Here is a 21598-nt window from a genome sequence, read left to right on the forward strand (position 1 = left end):
TCTCCCCATCTTCAGCTATTGAAAGCTGATGCCGTTTTCACAAGGAGGAGAATCAATATGAGGATGTTTCTATGAGCAACAGGATGGTACTGTTGATCTTCTCTGTGTCCTGTCCCTACTTCTAAATTTTGATCTGGGGGAAAGGAATGATGAGCCTGAAGCAAATAGGCTAGTGCCTAGGCAGAATTCAGGGCCAGGAAAAGACTAGACTGAGAAATCTTTAGGGAGTGGCCAAAGCCCAGTGCATGGGAAGGAAAGTATTATGGGCCTAAAAAGGTCAGAAAAAGACAAACTGAAACCTACAGCTTTGTTATATGCAAATCTCATGTGAGGACTGCCTGATGACTTTTTTGATACCTTTGGAATTGGCACTTTTCAGAAATGGCTGTGTGTAAGAATTCCCATTCTGGTTTTAACAAACTTTGAAGTGGGTGCTTGGTCTGTAGGATTAAGTCTCTGCAATTGGATGATGAGATAAGTGGGAGCAACTGGACACTTCAGGGAAATTGTAAAGGACTGGTGCCATTTGCAAATGTAGCAGTTCCTGCAGAGAACTGTTGGAGAATGGCCTTAACTGTTGGAGATTGGCCTTGCTTACAGGTAAGCACCTAATCATCATGGCTGACCTGAGCCTTTGTGCTGCTTTTGGAATAGAATTTTGAAGGCTTTAGCTACATCAGCACCCTGCAGAAATAGCTGAACTGCCACTGACCTGAACCGCTTTCATCTAATGTTGCTTCTAAGTCAGTAAGTCCTGCTAAAGTGGCTTTGGTCTCAAACTGGTTTTCTTTGTCTTACTGCTCTATGATACAGGGCTGCGCCAGGCTGTGCAGCACCAGTGAACTTGCAGCTTGTAAACTGCTTTGCCCCAGAGCGCTCATGTATTTTCTTCTCCGAGTGTTTTATAGCACTTTGGGACATGAGTTATCCACATGCCCCTGTATAGCCCCAAGGAGAAAGGACTAAGATTGCCCTGCCTTCGTCTTCAAATTTTTGAAACGGGAAATAAAAGTGCAGCTGAAATTAACAAGGAGAAACTAATACAGCAATGTTCCTGAACATAAAAGAAAAACACCTTCTGCTTTAGTCACCTTTCAAGGGATATATTTACAGGCACCTCAGGGAATTACCAATAAACAGCAGGAAGCAATTATTTCTATTAGACTTCAATATGTTTTGTTCATTTATCTGATGGTATAAACAGCTGTGTAGATTGTGGCATTTGAATGGCTTGGAATAAAGTTATTTTCAACAAAACTGAGTTGCTCTAAAAAAAGGTGATGTTGGGGTAGTTTTGCATATTATGTTTTTGCTTCTGAAATAATTAAAGCACATATTTCTTCTAACTGTCCACCCTTGCTGCCCTGCTGGTAGGCATCTGTCCTGAACAGGTTTGATCTTGCAGCTCAGCATGAGAAGCCAAATAATGAGGAAAATGCTACAAATTACTTCAAATGGATATTGTTACATATTTGGAAGGGTGTTGCAATAAGTATGTCAATCCCAGTTTTGCAAGCTATTTGTACTTCCGGTTTTTACTGTGATTTAAAACATCCATTCAATGGTGTATTCTCCTCTCTGTGAAGCTGAGAAAGGATTTTCTGGGGAGCAGTCAGCTTTGAATGACCCAACTGGGGCCAGTGTGATTACTGGCGGGGATGAAGACTTGACTGAAATGAAGCTAGAGCCAGATCTTCAAAGATATTCTAGATGATGGATGCCCACAGAAAACAGCCATATAATTAATGCAGCTATATGTCAAACTCATAAATTACATATGAAAAGCCACCTCTCATTTTTTCCTCAAATAACAAGCAACAGATTTGTGTCCTTTGAGAAGGCTGCTCTCTGCTGCTGCAGCCTTCAGAAATGGCCTAGTCTGAAATGCTATGCTTGGTTTGATTGTCAGTATTAAAAACTGTTTTGTGAAAAATATTCTTATTTGGGGGAAAATTTTAAGACTTTGGAGCTGAAATGCTTCTACTGTGGTTTTTAGGTTATCTAGCACAACAGGGTTCAACCTGTAGTGATGGACAGTACCAAGAAGTGTGTGATGAGATATTCTACACAGAATGGGGATGTCACCTGGAGAATTATTTATGTTGCTAGTGTTTGAGATCTGAACAGTAGCTGAGTCCCATAATATTAAGAGGTGTACAGCAGAGGAGCAGTATTCAATCTATACCCTCTGGCTTTATAGAATCATGGAATCATTTAGGTTGGAAAAGACCTTTAAGATCATCGAGTCCAACCGTTAACCTAGCACTGTCAAGTCCGTCACTAAACCATGTCCCTAAGCAGCACATCTACTCGTCTTTTAAATACCTCCAGGGATGGTGATGGAACCACTTCCCCGGGCAGCCTGTTCCAATGCTTGATAACTCTTTTGGTGAAGAATTTTTTCTTGATATCCAATCTAAACCTCCCCTGGTGCAACTTGAGGCCATTTCCTCTCATCCTATCCCTTGTTACTTGAGACAAGAGACTCATACCCACCTCACTACACCCTCCTTTCAGGTAGTTGTAGAGAGCGATAAGGTCTCCCCTCAGTCTCCTTTCCTCCAGGCTAAACAACCCCAGTTCCCTCAGCTGGTCCTCATAGGACTTGTTTTCTCTTTATCTTGTCTTTCTGTCTTGTCTTGTTCTTGTTTTTTCTCTCTGGTGACAGATATTACTGATTAATGGAAATAATTTCCAGCTTGGATTTTGTGGGGTATAAAACCAGCTGGGTGAAGTGCATCCCCAGCTAGAAGATGGCCACAGAAGACCATGGAGTTAATCAGAGACACTGATCCGCAAGACTTTGTTTCTGTAATCTACTCCTCACCAGGGTAACTCACTCCCAGAGGGCTCTCATAGAAGTGGGGATTTCTCCTTCTCTCACCCTGCCTCTCTCTTCAGCGCTTTGCATGAGCGCTGTGCAGTCTCAAGGTATGCTGCTGTCTCATCTGTGAGGGGATCAGAGCTTCCCTCGAATGGGATGGATCCCAAGAGAGAGGTGCCCAAGAAAAACAACATGGAACATCTAATTGGTAAGCCTTGCTTTGTGTATATGTGTGGGTTTTTTCTCATAATAAAAAGGAGCAAAACTAACCAAACAAAAAAAGTACTTTTGATCCCAGGCATTCATCATGTCTCCCACGTAGGCTGGAGAGGAAAATGCAGACTCTGCCACTGTGAGTGACAGAGCAAATTGCCTCCTATTGCTCTGCCACCATGCGTCAGCATCTACCTTCCAGCAAAATGACCCCAGGGACTAAAATCCCTGATTTAACTAGTGATACGCTTCTGTATGTAGGGATGAAGTGGAAAGGTTAAAATATGAGTTAGTGAAGGTAGAAGAATTTTTCAGCCCTAGAAAGACAGTTGATGTGTTTGGACTGGCGTGATGAACAGTTGGTGCTCTCCAAGCAAGGGAACTGATGCCAAACCAAGTTGTTACTGGCAATGTGTACTGTTTTTACCATTGTGTCTGGCCATAAGTATGGATGGTGTGGTGGGACAAGCCTGTGTCTTGGCAGGATTGATTTGGGTGCTTGTAGAAAGCAGGAGGGTATATAGTGGTTACAAGAGGCTGAGTCTATTCCATCTCTTTGTTGCTGTAGGAGACCTGGGAGATTTTTGCCTGCTGCAGTTCTTTATATTCTTCACAAGACAACGTGGACATGAGCTTTTCATTTGCTTTTCAAGTTTGACACCCACATCGTGATTTTGGGTATCAAGTGTGTTCGTGATGTACCATGATGAGTGCATGAAGAAAAAATGAAGTGAATCTTATGAGTGTCTTGAAGCTTTTCCACAACTGCTGATTGATGAGCTTTCACATTTTGCAGTGCATTGCAGCTCCTGGTTTGCTCTGGACTGTAGACCCAAGTGAGTTTTTTGGGTGGTTACGACTCTTGTAATCTATATACAGGCATGGCAAAATCAGGTCACTGATATGTTGGGTTGTGACTGATGCTTATTCACTATTGTGCTTTTCTAGAGTCTTCCATTTGTCTTGTGGTTAAATGGTTTGAAAATTTGGGGTAATCGGAGAACAGTTGTGGTGGGTTTTGGGAAGCTAAGTCAGGATTCACTGTTAAGAAGGCATACTTTTCATATCCTGCTTTTCTCATTGGAATCTACATTTTTACCTGGCATCAGGATCTCTAGGACAGTTCTCATGGAGAAGGATTCAGTTGTACTTTGATAAGTTTTGGATGTATGCTTTTTGCCCATAGTGGTGATAAGTGATATCTTGCCCCCCTACCTCTTCTCAGCTGCCCAAATATCAATCTGCAGAGTATGGGCATTTGTTCCCAACCACTCCCACCCCGTCTGTGGAGTGTGTCATTCCTACCGGGTATCTTCACAGTGGTCTCAGGTGGGTGATGGCAGATGATGCTACAATCCAAAATTGTTTTCAAGCAGGTTCTTCATAACCAAGTTTGGCACTGGAGAAAAAGATCTTCAGGCATTTTTCTGTAAGCTAATAATTTAGGTGAAATAGAGAGAGTGTAAAACATTGAGTTCCAGTGAACAAAACATCCTTCCATGATTAATTTCCCCAAGTTTTGGATTAAGAATTATGAATGATGCCCATTCCATGAGTTTCCTTGATCTCTTTCCACTGATCAAAAGACACTTGACTGCTGGTGCTTCATGTACCTGTTGTAGCCTGACACACCACTAGTGTTAACATGAAGTACACTGTGTGGCAAACAAGCAGCAGTGAAAGCATTAAAGATTTTCACATTAAATCTTAAAAGTCCTGTCTTTATACACATGGCCTTAAGGTTTGCATGGTAATTTACTGAGGAGAGCTCCTCAAATCATTCTTACCACTGATGGCAGAATGGCTGATGATACCTCATGAAACAACCAGGGCTTTCAAATAACAGTTTGTTGGAAAGGATCAGAAGGAAAGCTGGGCTCCTGGTGCAGCAATTCTATGCCCAGCTCTCGGGGAGTAGGATGGGTAAAACTGTGAGCAACAAAGGGCTTGTTTGTAACACCCAGGTTTGCAGTTAACGTTGCCAGCAGGTGCAGTCCAGCTATGCACAGGGGTACCCAAGAGAGGAAGGAGCTGCAGGAGGGCTGTGTTGTGTCTCCTTCTCCAGGGCTGCTGGGGGTTTTATGACAAACCTGTCAGTCCTGATCCACTGGTCTGTTTGTTAGCTTGTGTCTTACAGATCAGGTAGCCTCATGCTGTTTCACTGCGGTGACAAGTTTTTTCTCACAGAGTATAAAATGAGTAGTTTTCTATTTATCAGTTTCTATCTGCATATGAATTTTATTTGATGTCAGAAATTCCTAGTGCTACCCTAGACCTTTGAAGCAGCATATCCAAAACACCCTGCATCTTTCCATCAGCATGGGGGAGGTTCTCTGAGGAGACCTCTGAGCCTTCATCCCTCTCTCCTGCCTCTTCCCCTTGTGTTGGGAAACATAGGCTGTGGTGTTCAGCTTCCTGTCTGCTGATGCTCATGCTTGCAAAAATCCTCTTCTGGCCCAGATGCGGCAGCCGGGCAGCCCTTGGGGCTACTCCAGCCCGCATGCCTGCTGCTTCTGCTTTTCCCATGACTCTCCTGATCCAAGGCATTTCTGCATTTAGCAAAATTCGGTTGACCTTGCAGCACTCTGTCCTGATGGCAGGACTGTCCTGTTTTCACTCCTTGCTCTCTTCTGTGCCTCTTCTTCGAGGGCCTCAGCAGCTCCACCTGCCCTTCTCTTCAAAGGGCAGCTGCTCCTTGATCACCTTTTCCTTGCAAAGAGCCTCCCAAACTTTTAGTACTTGAACAACAACTCACTACTGCCTTGCTTCAGGCACTAAAATAAGGAAATTATTTTGATATATTTTGATTTTATTATAATGAAATAATGACATTTCATTATAGTGAAATTTTGGGATGAGACAAGCTGAATGCAGTGAGAGAATGCTCAAAATGCATGGGCGTGTATCTTGACAAGCACTGATTTTGAAGTTTATGGCCCAGTGGATGAACTGGTCCATCCATATTCCTCAAAATGTTCATCTAAAGACAGCAGGAGTTCTCTCATTTTCCTTAATACCTGTTCCATACAAACTAATTTTTTTGCCCCAGCCATGGCACACTGACAGAGATTCATATCCATGGATATTCCACCCAATGATTTATTTCTCCTTAACAGTCCCCAACTTTGGCAATGCCTTTCATTTTTCCTCTTTCTTTCCTGTTACAAAATGTACTTTCTGAACCTTTTAACCTTTTGGGCAGAAAGGCCATAAGGCTGGATATTTGGTTAGGCCTTTTGTGGTTTTCTGTGAGCGATGGGAGGGAGGAAGAAGGAGTGAGGCTCTGTGGACTTTGCAGTCCCTCATGATTGCACTGGGCTAGGTCTACATCCCTCAGGCAACTCTTTTCAAAATTTGCATTCATTGCTCTTCTTATTTTTTTTTTTATAGCTGACAGGCAGGAAGGAATTGGTGTCTGTGGCTGGATCCTGGTTTCCCTTTCATTCCTCCTGGTCCTTATTACCTTTCCGATTTCCATCTGGGCATGTATCATGCTAGTGCTCTATTATCATCGCTGTTACTTATCTTTATTGATTTATTGATTTTGTTAAGACAAGGCACTTCACATTCACTTTTGGAAGTCATAAGGGCTTGTAGTGAAGATGTGATCTGGGACCGAGATCCATGTTGTTCCACTGACTTTCTGTACCACCACAACTTGCTCATTTAATTTCTTCCAATCTCAACTTCCATCATCAGTTAAAATTCCCTGCTTTACAACACTGGGAGAATAAATCTACAAACTTTTCTGCAGAACTCATACCGGATGCTGCCAACACTAGTGATTAACATGAGTGCGTGGGAACATGGGTCCCTGCACTGAGTGACTGTATAACCTAAACCCACAAAATGCCCCTTCAAGATATGGGCATAAGGTGATTAATTTAAAGCAATTTTTAGCAGGGTGATTGCCCTGAACACCAGGCCTTGAGCAGTCCTGATACACTAACCGAAATAGTTAGCTAATCTGAGGTGAGACATACTTTGCCTACAGCTCCTCTGAGTGTAGTACTGATGTTGGGAGAGTTGTGGGTAGCCTCATTATATCAGTGGCAACTCTTTCATACTTGATCTGTTTTGTAACCCGTTTGCAGGGCCAAGGTCTGAGTTTTTCCAGCAAAGCTTAAGGTAAGGAGAAGATGTAAAGTGCCTAGTGATTTGCAGCTTTCTTGGTTCCTATATTATTTGCACTTTTTTTCACATTTAATATGGATGCCAAAGATTAAAAAAATCAGACTAGAGAGTGGCAATAGAATTAGTTGTAAAATTCTAAATTTAAAATATTTCCCTAGGTTATCAGAGAATATGAACGTGTTGTTTTATTTTGTCTGGGACATATACTGTCTAAGAAAGCAAAGGGACTAGGTGAATGCATGCAGTTTTATTCTGTTAAGATGCACTGGTTTTATTTTATTATGGTGCACTCTAACCACATAGAGAATTGCAGAGATCCATGAAATCCTTCTTCATAGCATTGGGGGAGATGAGATGGTCCTCTCTGCTGCAGTTCCTTTACCTGCAGGCTGTTCATTTTTCCGAAGAGAAGATAAAGCCACCCCCCCTGTCACAGCACAACACAGAAAGTTGGGGACCTTGATACCAGGTATGACTTTGCTGTTGAGTAGGTTGGACAACAGAAGGTTGAGCTCATGCTGCAGACACTGGCAGGGAACCAGGGAGGTTTAAATGCAGTCTTGAGGTCTGCCACAGACTTTTTTGAGTGACTGTGACCACTCTCCCTGTACCTCACTTACACCACTGCTTGTTGCCACCAGCCCTTTAGCTGTCTTCTGCTCTGAAAATAGTAAATGTGTCAGGGCAGGGACATTCTGCATCAATACAGAGTTTGTTAGAGTCACCTAGGATCAGGTTACAAATCACAAATACAAACCAAACCCAGCAACATGAGGTATTTGCATCAGTGCAGCTACCACCTCTATGCAATGAAAATGGGCAACTGGAAGCTGAAATAAGAGGAAAAAGTCCTTTTCAAGGACTGTCCTTCCTCTTGAATAATAGCCAAGTAGTCCAAACAGCAGCTAGGGCAGGTGCAGAGCTCTTCTATGTAGCTCTGGGCACCTAAGCAAGGTGCTGAGATTAGAGTAATAGTTATGTCAAGTCTCCCTCTCCAGTGAAGGGAGAGTGGGGACTCCTTTAGAGGATGTGTCAGATCTTGGGACAACGTTCCTCATGTGGGTGCTGCAGGAATCTGGACCTGGGGGATGTCTTTCCTGGGGACACACATACTGTACTGTAAATGGCCTGTGATTTAAAAAGGGGGAACTAAACAAAAGCATGGAAGGAATTTTTGCAAAAAATCTCATGGCAGATTTGAGACCAGAACTGCAATCTGCCCATTCCTAGTCCAGAGCTCTAGCTCATTAAGCTCTAATAAATTCATATTATTTGCCGATATCTGCATTTCCCTCTGTTATTTGAAAATGCAAAACCTCACTGTTGTCACCTCCTGTAGCAGAAAGAACAGCTGTAGTAGTAAGTGGGCTCATTCCCCACCCTGTAGATATTTCCATCTCTTTGCTTTGCACAGGATATCTGTTGCTAGACTTAGCTTTCAGAAGTCTTTCATCTAATTACTTTTATTTTTCAGGTATGATCCTCATACTTCCATGTCCAGATACATTGATCAAGGTTGATCTTAGAACAGTTACCTGTAACATTCCTCCACAAGAGGTAACTATTCTCTAGCAGCCATCTAAGACAGAAATAAAAGATAGACCTGATTCATGACACGATCAAAAATAATGCAGGTGTTTTATAGTCTTGCAGCTGTGAGCTACCATATAGAATTTAGCTTATTTGCTGTATCTTCTGACTTCCACACTGCTTACAGAACTTCTACTTATGAAAACCCGCAGACGCACCACTGCAGGTCAAGCAAACTCCTCTTGCTGATGTTCAGAACTGTGAGATAACAGATGGAGGTGGAGGGGTGGGGATAGAACTGCAGATGGGAGACAGAGAGGACAAGAGAGGAGAGGCTAAAAAATTCACAATTATATTGTTATTCCATACATGGAAATGAAGCAATAGACTAGTGTAAGATATCCAGAAATGAATGTCCTAATAAAATCAGATCTGACGTGCAGCTCACAGTTCAAAAAAGCCTTCACTGATGTTGTAGTTGCTGCTTGAAGGTACGCACACTCTACATGTTTCTGAAAATTACATATGGGTAACAGATCTCCTTAAACTAACAGGAATTAGCAATCATCCACAAAACTCAGATCCAAGCAGGAGTGGTGGGGTGTATCTTTAGGCATTTTATTGACAAATATTGACGGAGGAATTTAATCTGAAGAATCAGTTGCTGAGCAATTCCTGTCCTCCAGATAAAGTTTTGGCTCCATGTGGCCCTAGCCCCACTGCAGTACAATGCTTCTGCTCATGAGTTGGCACTGCTGTGCCCTTCCCTACAGGAAGAGCAGAGGAAGAGATGGTGCCAGGATCCCTTTGGCCCCCAGGATTGCCCATTGTGTTCCCCAGGAGCTGTTTCTTGGACCATTATCTTTCTGTAATCACAAGGAGCCTTTTCTCAGCGTGCAGGTTGCAGGGGTGCATGTGGTGGAATGAAAAATGGCTCCCCTGAAATGGGAGACTGGAAGGAAGGTGGTTGCAGTACTTGTGCTTTACAAGGCTTAGCAGCTTTTGGCAAAGCTTCTACAGTGGTTGGCAGGGCTTCTGTGAAGCATTTACTTGGAGGCTAAAGATGCTGAGGAGGGAAGAGATAGTGGAGCACCATTAGTGCTCCGCTGAGACCAGCTGCCTGCTGAAGCACAGGGGACTTGTCTGGCAAAAGATGACACAACACCTCTATGAATACTGAAATATTTTTCAGTTTCTTCTCACAATTTCTTGAACTTTGCTTTTAATTTTTGTTATAATTTGCTGGTGTTTCTTACAAATACACAGTTAAGGGGAAGCAGAACAGATCTTCCAAACTGCATGCAATGTATAAAAACATTAATGGCCTTTTCTACAAGAAAGGAAGAGGATAGCCATCATTTATTATTGCAGAAGACATTAATTCAAGTTATGAGATTTACTTCCTATTGAAACAGTTGTTTAAAGGCTATATACAACATTTTGACTCATTTTAAACTTTGGTGATGCTGGATAGCTTCCTTGAAGTAATTTCGCGGAGGAATGACAAAGAAATCAAAAGAAATTCTTAGTTTCCTTGAATTACCAGGGCTTTTTCCTCACTAAGGGGGAAAAAAATTATTCCCCTTCCTTGACAAAGGATGTCTTATTGGATCCTTCTCTAATTCTGTACATTTCTGGAATGCAGATTCTCACAAAAGTTGCCATTACTACCTAAGTCAATGGGGCGGTGTACTACAGGATCCGCAGTGCTGTCAGTGCCATTGCTAGCATCACTGATGTCCACTCAGCTACCTTCCTCTTGGCACAGACAACCCTAAGAAACATTCTGGGTACACAGAGTTTGGCTCTGCTCCTGGCAAGGAGATTGCACACAGTATCCAGGTAACTCTGGCTCTCAAAATTCACTGAGAAGCATGGAGATGTGTTCAGAGGGGTAGCAAATTAGAAATAATCTCTCTTTTCAACAATGATAACATTTTCCTTTATGTTTTTTTCAATTATGCATCTCATTGCTTAGAGTCAGAAGGAGTTATTCCAAAGGTATTTCCCCATGTTCTTGTAGAAGACTTATTTCCTATCAAAAAGCAATGAAGATTCTGAAATTATCCAGTGTCTTGAATAAATCAGTTTAGTCTTTGCTCAAAGGCTGCTGCAAGTGGTGAGAAAGAAGTCTGCTGCTTGTGGGAAGCTCTATCTTGAGCAGACCCTTGATTGAGGTTTAATCAAGGCAAGGCTTGTATCTCCTGTAATAACAACTAAGAGTACAGAAGCGAGTTGTTTTATGCTTTAAAATGCCATCTGGTTTTTTTTGTTTGTTTGTTTGTTTTTTTATTTGGCAGCCAAGGAGAGAGCAGAGAAGAAATCCAACACCTGATTTGCTCTTTTCAGTCAGAGACAAGGCATAGTCAAATCAAAGAGAGATTGTACCCCTCTCCAGGCAGGAGAGCAGCCGTCAGCAGAACCAGGGTCATGGTGGTGACGCGGATTACAGTAGTGCCCAGGAGCCCAAGCCCAGAAGAGCATGCCAGTGCTGTAGGACTGTGCTGTGTCTTTCACCCATAGTGTGCTTTTACAGCGTTGTGCTGTTGTAGGAAGTTGCTGTAGTATTACTATGTAAAAGGGAAAAGTTTGGTAAGTGCCCACCTAAAGAAAGAATGGGGATCATAATTTAGGAGGCAGTAGGGAAGCCACACAGGAGACATCAGTGTTGATGAGCAAGAGTGTCATAAAGTTGCGGTACCCATCGTACACCCACACGTTGGATCTTGGTGCCCCAGGAGGGCCTGTCTTTCTGTTGTGCAGTGTTACGGATGCACAACTAACCAAATCCAACAGGTGTTAAAACTCAGATTTATTCTTCAGCAAAAGTTAGTTAGAAGTCTGGTAACATTTTATAAAACCACAGGCTCAATGATGTAGAGAATTAATACTACACGGCCGACTTAAGAATCCCCAAGATTTAAAGTGATGGCTCAAAACGCGCGTATCACTCACCCAAAAGCTGAGGGCTCTCTCCCTCGAGGAGTTACCTCGGGCAGTGCCCCGACCCGAGGGGGAGTCCCCAACCGCAGACCCGCCGCTCCGAGGAGGACTGGTTCCAACATGTCCTCCGGCGGGACCCCCTTTATACCCCTGTCGAATCCCACCTGTGGGCATTTAATCCCTATCGGACAGGAGGGTCACCTCGGTGTACCTGGCACATCTCGACCGGCCAGTTCGAATTTCAACCTGCGGCCTCCAGGGTTTCCTTCCCCTTCTCCCTGCCTGGAGAAGTTTGGTTTCCTGCTGGCAGGATGGGGGGGGCAGAATGTACTGCCACATGCAGGTTTGCATGCTGCCTTTCCTTCTGTCCAAGCAGCAGCGTACTCTGCCATCACTGTGCTCTTCGTGGTGGGTTGTGTGTTTGTCTCTAAGGCTATCCTTGACAGCACCATGGAGCAGTGGGGAGTCAAAATGGCCCAAGCAGAGATCAAAGATGTCAGGATTCCTGTGGCCGTGCAGAGGCCAGTGGCAGCTGAAGCAGAGGCTGCTCGAGAGGCAAGAGCTAAGGTGAGATCCACAGCAATGTCTACCCCCTCAAGCTCCTGTATCCTTGTCTCAGGCATCCAAGTGCCTGTTTGTTTTCTCCTTATAGTACAGGTGGATTTTCACCATTACGCATCACGGCACCATTTCTATTTCTCTTACTCTGCAGGTTGTGGCAGCAGAGGGAAAATGAATGCTTCTAAAGCCCTCAAGCAGGCCTCCATGGTGCTGGCTGAGTCTCCAGCAGGTCTTCAGCTGCACTACCTGCAAACTTTAACAACCTTGGCAGCAGAGAATAATTCCACCATTGTCTTTCCTCTCCCTATAAATGTGCTTGAGAGTTTGGGGCAGAAAAATAGAGGGGGATAGGGACTGCTCTGTGCTGGCTCCTTGGGCAGAGGTTTAAAGGGTTTCCTAGGAAGCAAGGGGTTCCACATTACCAGAATTAAAGTACAAGCATGCCTGGGTCCTCTGTACCAAAAATAGGAGTAAAAATAGTTTAATAACCTCACATAGCTCTCACCTTAGGAGACTGCATTTGCAAAGTTCAGGCACTAAGCAGTTTCAGCATAGACTCATCTCCAAGTGAAATGGAACAAAACATGTAAAGGTGCATGTTTGACCCAATATGAAATTTTAATGGTGCTTTTACCACATTTTACAGAGTCTTGAGCGTAGCAATTATTTGGTGAATTGTCTGCTAAGCAAGAACCGCTAAGCAATTGATGTACTCCACACAGCAAAAGGGTCAGATGCTGGTATTTAACTCAAGTCCTGCTGTGTAGTGGAAAGAAGGATTTGGCCTCTAACTTTAGAGGTATTCTTTCACAACTATTAGCAGAATTACTGGATAATTGGTATGTCAGTGGAACAGCCTATTCTTTATCTTATATGAGTAAAAATTAGTACTTGCTTTACTGACCTCAGCTGGATTTTGCCATATCACTGACATTTTTATAAGCTCAGTAATAAAAGGAAGAGAATATATGCTCATGCATTACAGTCACATTTCCTAAATCTGAAAGCTGGGGCAAACCTTGAGGAAAACAAATTGTCCTATGTTAATTTAAGTGTGTGTCTTTCACTTTCAGGAGGTTTCTTATCCTCCCATGCAGATGTCACAAAGCAGTGGTGCAGGTTTTCATAAAATGAGCCTTCCCCACCCTCCATCCATGCAATGCCTGGCAGCTGAGCAGGGGACATGCCTGATACCTGAGTTCAGCTGCCGTTATACCTGAGTTTACAGCCTTCAAAAAGAGCTGGGCAGTGATGGGCTGTGAATCTGAAGGCTCTTGTAGAGTGGCTGTTCTGGTAAGTGCTGGTGCTGTGTAGTGTCTTCTCCACACAAGGCTCACTGCTGCCCCTCCTATGCAATAGGGTCGTTTGACTCCAGATTAACCAGATCAGCATGGACCTACTAATTATCATATTGTTGATACAGGCCCTTTTTATTTTTACTGCAGGGTAACACAAGCAGTCCAGGTGGCAAATTTTTGCACTCAGTAGCTGCTGGCATGAAGACAGTGGTATGAGCATCTGAGGATGGTGACCTGTTCAGCAAACACAGCTTTTTATTGCAGCTCTTCTCTCCTTCAGACATGACTGCCAAAAGGAATTTTGCTGTCAAACTAAAGAAGTAAAACCTGTATTTGCAAGTTATCTACGTATCAGTGTTATCAAAACATTTCCTACAGACTCTTTCTTATCCTAAGAAAAAAGACGTTTTGAGTTTGGGGGTTATTTTTCATTGCCAACTTAGTTTACCATTTGTGGAAGCCTTTATGACTGTGGCAGTAAACCCCCCACCTTTCCCTGACAAATATTGCATCTCCACTACAGAGCTGTTTGGATAGCCACAGAAGCAGCAATGCTTTAGAAAAATGCAACCACAGATTGTGTCAGGGTTTTTTTTTTTTTAAAGTAATGCAAATTAATTAAACTCTAAAAATAAAGAAAAGCTTGAAAAACATATGACTACAGAGGGCAATTAAAACACAATTCTGTGCCATCAGAGAGCTACGAGCACTAACTAGCCTGTGCAGGACTTCTGGGTCAGGCACAAAACACATCCAGTCCAGTTGCCCATCCGTGATGCTGGGCCAGTTCCAGTTCCAGCTTCAAAAGCGTGTATGGGAATCCTGCTATGGTACAAGTGGAGTCATTCATTCCCCTACATAAGCACTCACAAGTAAAATCAGAAATTCACTGAAGTGCTGAAGCATGAGCGTTAGGAGCATTTTTCTTTCAGCAGCAGCATAACACAGGTTATACTTGGTAAGCCCACGAATGCCGAGTCTTCTTTCTGACCCATGCAAATTTCTTGGCCTCTTTAATGTACAGTGACAATGACTGCAGCAATTAAGCAGCTCTGCAAGCACAATATTTTTTTTCATTTGATCCCCTGCAGGATGAATGCACTGTTGTATAATGGATCAGGGAGACAGAAATTCCTGCTCTCTCTTCACCAGTGTCAGGGACAAAAACCACAATAACTAGTAGAGTAGCTGCAATTTTTGTTATATTACTCCCCTCCCATCTACAAGAAAATACCCTAGTCAGCAAAACAGATAGCAACCGAAGCAGCTCTGCAATGTTTCAAGTGCCACTCTGATGTACAGACTTTGCAAGAAAAATTCAGGCAGGAGCTGAGTCGCAGTCACCTGGATAGTATGTGGGGAGCAGAGCAATCGTTCAGAAGAGGCACAGGCTGTCAGGGATGTTCATGAAGTCCTGCAGGTCAGCACAGGCTTGCCGGTGCAGGGTGGTGCGGCACTCGCTGTCGTCTGGAATTTTCTCTACCCAGGTTTGCGCATCAAGGAAGTACTGCATCCTGAGTGCAAGTGGGATGGGTAAAGAAGGTGAGACACTACTGCTGACTTGCAGCAAGAGGAAAGTGTAAACCTCGTGGGGTCACATCCCTCCACTGAAGCATCTCTGAGATCAAGATGAGTTATACTAGCCAAGAAACTTGCCTGAAACCCAGTTTCACCAGCAGGTTAACTGAGCTTTGAATAAAGTTTAGGAAGAGTCAGTGCCAAGCTGGGACAAACCTGGCTGTACTTGTGTTTTGAGTGACACCAGGTGAGCTTGGGCTAAGTTTCTATTGGAGTTTTCTGGAGGAGCACAAAAAGCCCCAGTGAACACCAATGGGACACAGTGAAGGGGTGTTTAGACACAACAGAGTATCTCAAAATGTTTCCTTATTTTCTGTGGTGAGAGGCCATGTAGCATCTGGCATTTTATGGCTGGGCTGGAGAAGACTTTAGAGGTTACACCTCCACATGGAGCCTTTGGTCTTTAGTAGGCATCTGTTGAAGCAGGCATCCTGACCTAAACACTCACATTGGTGTCATATAGAGATGGAGAGAGGGGACCTTTTATGGTTTTAGGAAGTTATGTTTACAATTTGACTGAGAAGGTCTCCCTCCTAGAACCTTCCAAAGGCACTACCTTTCTGCAGTTCACAGGGAAATTAAACATTTAAGATGGCTTCCTCACTGATTACTTAATAGTCAGACTGAATTCCTCCTCAGATAAATTTCCTTGAGAAATGAGAAGATAAATTCCCAATAAGAAATGAGAATGACGTATTTACATGCATGATGTAACAGAAGCTTTGAGAGCTGCTTTTAGCCACAGTCCCACCCATTTCTTTTGCAAACACAGGAGTTGTGTTAGATGGAACTAAGTTGCAGTAGATGGAACTGTGTAGCAGTTCCCATTCTCCTTTACTACTGTGAGTTTTTAACCCAGTGGAGTGATGGCCACATTTTGATTCTGAAAAGTGTGGGAACCAGGCTCTGCACATATGGATGAGCTGATGGATTTGGGTGGCTGAGCTCTTCCCCACAGCTTGCCTTTTGCCTAGAGAGTTAGTTAAGTTACTCTTTGCATTTTAGTAATGCCAGCAGAATTGGTCCCTAAGAAATTTGGCCCACAAATAGCAATAGCAGCCACTGCTGCTCAGAAACCATTGCACTTACTTGTTGTTGCAATCAACCGTTTGCCCATCTTTCCCCATGAGGAGGTACCGTTTGCCAGCGACCATGTTTAACTTGCATGTGGAGCGCGTTAGGAACTGTCGGTGGGCACCCACTTGGATGCTTTCATCGGCAGCTGTGGCATGAGAACAGAAAACCCCATGAACTTTTCTAATAAAGAGTAGAACCATAGCCCGCAGGACACAACACCTTGTGGTCATTTACTCCACTGCTAAGCCAAGGTAATATTTCAGTTGAGAGTTCTGGCTTGACACCAGAGTAAATAACCATGCTATGGTAGGACATATTTCCTTTAACATTACCTGACAAAAAGCCACTTCTGTCTTAGCTGGTTGTCTTGCCCTCCTCAGTAGTTACTGAAGGAGCTGTTTTGCTATAGAGATCTTTCAGGCTTTATGGTGTTTGTTTAAATCCCAGAGATTGAAAAAAAAGTCAAAGGAGAAAGAAAACATGCTATCTTACATTTCAGATTTCTCAGGTCTTAAAAGCTAGCAAACTAAATTCAAATGTCTTAAGGCTCAACAATGCAGCAGGTAGTATTAAAACCTCACTCTCCTTAGTGCACCTGACCTGAACTTCACTGATGTAGCCTTTATGCTATTTCCTCTGAAGCTGATATGTAGGACATGCTTGGTGATCTCCACATTAAAATAACTTTGAAGATTCTGGTCTGGATTCTGGCCCAGAGGATTATTCGTTTAAGAGCTGCACTGCCTGTTACAGAAGTGGGCATCCAAGGGAGAGGAGAAGGGTACTCACATACTGCAATGACATGAGAGCTGGAAAGAGGCTTACTCACCAGTATTGGTGAGTTGTTAACATAATGCATTAATGCATGTCATGAGGATACTGTGTTGTTTGGGGAGAATAACAGTTTTCAGAGTCCATTTGAAAAAAAAATGCAGATAACAGCAATATTCTAATTTCTTACTCTATAACTATGATGTGAAATGTCATGCACAACTGTGGTGACAAATTCAACTTTAAACCAGCTTAAATTACAGGTAAAACATCACAGTCCAGAACCTTGTGCAGCCTCTGCTTTCTAAAGTACTATATTACAAGTATGGAAAGTCTAGTATTCAATCCTAAGAGTAGAATAAAAACCTGAAGTAGGATATTTTAACACTAATAAGATTTCAGAAAATTTGCTGTAGAGTGCTAATCTGTGAAACCTAGCACTAAGAACCTCATCTATTTCCTAGTTAAAACTTGCATTAATTTTACATGTGGTACTTATAGGCCAGAGAAAAGTCAGTCTTCAGTATTGTATGCTGTTTTACATTTGCATTCTTCCAAAGAATAATACAGTATTACAGGTTTTCTCATATAAGCCAAGACCTTTCTGTTGTTCCTATGCTACATGCTGGACTGAATTTTCATTTTGTTCAAGGAATGCAAAGATGGATGAGAATTACTTGAGAAAATGATGGTGTTATGCCTCAGGTTCATTATGCTTAAATTACCATGGTGTCTCTCAGTTCATATGCTTCACGAATGGCTTAACACAGTTCAGACTCTGGGGATCATAAGCATTGCAGCTATTACTTTAATAGGTTATTGTGTATTTTCCAATTCTAAATCTCCAATTAAAAAAAAATTAAATTTAAAATATAATATTCTAATGTATCCAAGCAGAATTGAAGGGAACCAATTACTTCAAGTTTTAGAATCTATTGGAGGGGGGAGGATTCTGTGCTATTTTGCATGGGCCATACTGTTCCCCTAAAGAACTCATAGGACAGCATAAACATTAGCCATCCAAAACGCATGCACTAATTCTATTAATAATCAAAGTAATCTGAGCAGTCATCTGCAAGATTCTCTTTTGCTGACTCCCAAACACAAATGAGTGTTTCCCTCTGTCTTCTGAACCAACCCTTTATTTGCAAGGATTGATATTGAAATAATGCCAGGGGTCCAGAGAATGGTAATTTACCCTACTAATTCTCACCTATCCTTGGTGATGGCAACAAAGACCAAACTCTCTCAAAACAGCCCCAGAAAATACAAAAGATAGCAACTGTAGTTCAGTCATGAGCTGATTTGGATGCAATGCCTTGCATTTTCTTCATCATCATGGCTTCACGCCTCTTCTCAGCCTTTCCCAAGCCTGCTGAAATGCTCTTCATAGCCTACTGATGCTCATAAACTGCCTCATACAGCACAAACCAAAGGGGATTTTAAAGGGGCCAAAACCAAGGAGGTGGAAATGGGAGAAGTAATCTCTTTCCTTCAACTTCAGATTCAAAGGATGTTTCTCTCGTCTGCCAAGAAACAAAATCTTTCCAGTGCTTGCCTGCAAGTTGTTTGTACAAATGCATTGTGGCCCAGAGCTCTAAATCCTTTTAGATCCTGTAGGTTTTCTGGAGGGATTAATGAAACTTTCCATCATGGTACTGTAATCTTCCCATAGCCAGTGTTTTGATCAGTAAGTACATTATCATTTCCCTGCTTATGGAAAATCCTGGGTATGACCAATGCTGTCTCTGGACTCACAAAGTGTGGACCTGATTTTCTGACAGGAACTGGACATTGGGCACAGATCACAAGTTGTATGCCATGAAGTACTGGGTGACATCGCCAGTCCCCTGGGCAAAGATCAAAGGACTGAGATAATTATTCTGTTCCGCAGAGGGAAGATTTTGAAATCTTTGAAGTTGCTTTTTAAAGGCAATATTTGGCTGCCAAACTCAAAACTGACAACCACATGATACCACAGTGGTTGAAGTCTGAGATGTCATCTGACAGCCTCTCCAGAAATTACTTTGAAGAACATCAGTGTTCACTGATATTGGTGATAAGTAAAGTTGACATGGGGACAGCTGGGATGGCAGGCCTGCAAAAGGATGTTGTGTGAGAGCAGTGCAAATCTGTACACTGCATCTAAAGAAATAGAAAGTACTCTGTGTTGTTATCACAATTATTAAATCAAAGTTCTAGTTTTCCTTTGTTCACTGGCTTCGGGCAAGTCATTGTGGACAACTCTTAGCCTGTTCTGCAAGGGTTGCAAGTGCTTAATAATTAATTAACAAGCACTTCAGCTCTGCATCTTATATCAAAACAGAGGTCAGTGGATATGTCCACAGTAGAAAAAAATGTGGCTGACTAACAGCAGTCTATAAAGTGAAATTGTTGATGCAGAAGACCTAATATCCACACTATGCATGTTTTTGGAGGGTTTATCTTAGACTAGCTCCAGTTTGGAGCCATGGACTGAATGCATCTGGAATGTGTCTTTTGGTTTATTTTCATCTGAAAGGATTGAAGCTCATGGACTCTGTGATTGCTCTACAATGTGAACCAAAGCAACCTACCCTTGAGCTGAACTGAACAGTGAGGTAACTGCACCAAATGAACCTTGCAAGAAATCAGTCTTCTTGCAAGCCTAGTGTAGAAGTATATCTGGCCCTACTTTCTACAGCAAGAGAAGGCATCTGCATGGCTCGTACTGGCTAACATTAATCAACCTAGTTTTCCTGCAGGTGAATAAAAGGAGCCAAACATTTTGATACTTACTGGCTTTAAGGATTCTGTGGATTTTGGCCTCATAGTAATCAAAAACATTCTTCTGTGTACTATTGAGAAGCTCCACCTCATATGCTGCAACAGACAACAACTGTGTGAGGCCAGATGGAAACATGAAATTTCATCCAAAAACTGAAAAATGGGATGTCTATATAAAGGCTGGTGTACCATCTATTCACAAATCATGGAGGTATGAAAGACAACAGGATAGTAACCCTGTATGCCTAATATGCTTTTAGAAAGTCAGGTATGAATCAACAACCTCTAGCTTTGTATACCATTTGTGTATTTGTTTTAAAAGAAGTGCCTATATGATTAGGTTTTCACTTTTTTCTTGTCATTCTGTTAGCACCTAACTTACCAAAGCTGCTGAACCAGTTTTTCTTCAGTAGCTCTTCCATCTTTCCATCCAAAGAAGCGGTCAGAAAGGCAAATTAACAAAGGAGAAAATATTTGTCTAGCTCTGCAGAAAGAGCTGCTGAGCTATGGCATGCCGTGCAAAGCCTACTCTTTATCTCCATTCTGTAACATTAGGGATGTAGGGGATGGTGGTGCTCACACCACAGGTCTTTTCTAAACCATGTAACATAAAGTTGTCCATGCTTCCTTCTCCCAGCATCCCACTGCATCTTTCTGAGGCCTTTCCTTTTCCTTTTCACCCCCCTGATGACTGCTATAGCACACAGCTTCATTTCATCTTCTCAGCCTCTAGGCCAGATGCAAAACCCAACTCATTTCAGGAGAGGTCTGGGCATATAAAAACCACAAATTTATCTTTATTAAAAAGAACTATGTCTAAACTAAATCGACAGTTGTCTTTCACGCCTTACCATAATCCGTAATAGGGTGGTAGCAGACAAAACTAAAGCGTGTGGTTTGTGTTATGGCTTTACTGAAAGTTGATCTTTGTCTTGGGCAGGGACCTAGAGTGAAGAAAATAAATGATACATTTGTCTCTGTAGGCATGGATATTTAGATAGATATAGTTTACACAAGCTCATTCACTCAACATTATAACAGAGAATAAAATAAAAAGGCAGAACAACTTTCTTAGAGGTGCGGTAGAGGGTTTTTACATACGTGTGTACATGTATATATACATTACATTCAACTGTCAAATCAATCCTGGATATCTTAAAAAAAATATATATTCTATTTGGTACCGAACATACTAGAGGATGCTTTGTGTCCTGTATTATGCATTAGGATAATTGTAATGGTCCTTTCTGGGCTTAACAATTCTCATGTTAATGGTTTGTAGAAGTAATTATCTTCTTCTAGGCTGGCCTTACCTTCTGCACACTGGCAAGCATTGGCATGGCACACCTTTGACAGCATGGCGCTGTGCTTAGGAGCAGTATAGAATACACTGCACTTTCTGTCTGTGGAGAAGAAACAAAATGGCTTGTCTCAGAGTGCTCAAGTGGAAAAGTCTATGCAGTAGAAACTACATTTGCAGATCAACTCTCCTCTGGTCCAGAGAAACCAGAGCACTAAGGGGTTAGATACACATCAGCAGTCCAAAAAGACCTTTAGCCTAGGCACGTAGAGTGCAGGGGTCACCTTGCCTTTCAGCTGGGCAACAACCTGGGTTTTTGCTTCTGGATTTTGGGGGTTGTGGTGGGTCTGGGTTGGTTTTTTTTGGGGGGGGACACATGACAGTTTTTGGGTTTTTTGTGTGTGTGTGTGTGTGTAGTTTTTTTTAAAGTTATACTTTTCCCTTTTTTTTTCTTTCCTCTGAAAAACATCTATCTTAAAAGCATCTTTAGACCATAGAGCTACAGTGAGCACTGCACTGTTTCAGAATAATGAGATAGGATCACCAATAGTTAGCAGTTTAAACCTAGTGTAAACTGTCTTGGATCCCTCAGCTTCAGGCAAA

General features: G+C 42.4%; 2 protein-coding genes across 4 annotated transcripts in view; one reads left to right on the forward strand and one right to left on the reverse strand.

Annotated features, from left to right (window-relative positions):
* The first annotated feature begins 2949 nt into the window (after positions 1–2949).
* Positions 2950–12556, forward strand: STOML3 (stomatin like 3). The gene is given in 8 exon segments (XM_075050502.1): positions 2950–3032; positions 6428–6534; positions 7330–7402; positions 8646–8728; positions 10347–10518; positions 10521–10543; positions 12077–12228; positions 12367–12556. Coding segments are annotated over 8 exon segments (852 nt in total). The 5' UTR covers positions 2950–2980.
* The window catches only part of LOC142041576 (complement C4-A-like), a 51799-nt gene continuing 42755 nt past the window's right edge, over positions 12555–21598 (reverse strand). The window contains exons 37-42 of one of the 3 annotated variants that reach the window (XM_075050496.1): positions 21009–21098; positions 20547–20639; positions 19708–19791; positions 16171–16303; positions 14848–15017; positions 12895–13789 (exon numbers count right to left, since the gene is read on the reverse strand). In XM_075050496.1, the coding sequence (XP_074906597.1) occupies positions 14879–15017; positions 16171–16303; positions 19708–19791; positions 20547–20639; positions 21009–21098 (539 nt within the window). In that variant the 3' untranslated portion in view covers positions 12895–13789; positions 14848–14878. Of the gene's footprint in view, positions 15018–16170; positions 16304–19707; positions 19792–20546; positions 20640–21008; positions 21099–21598 lie in introns of all 3 variants that reach the window. The other 2 variants (XM_075050497.1, XM_075050495.1) reach the window with 2 other exon arrangements.

This window comes from Buteo buteo, chromosome 18 (genome assembly GCF_964188355.1).
Source record: "Buteo buteo chromosome 18, bButBut1.hap1.1, whole genome shotgun sequence".
In the NCBI taxonomy this organism is placed as follows: Eukaryota; Metazoa; Chordata; class Aves; order Accipitriformes; family Accipitridae; genus Buteo; species Buteo buteo.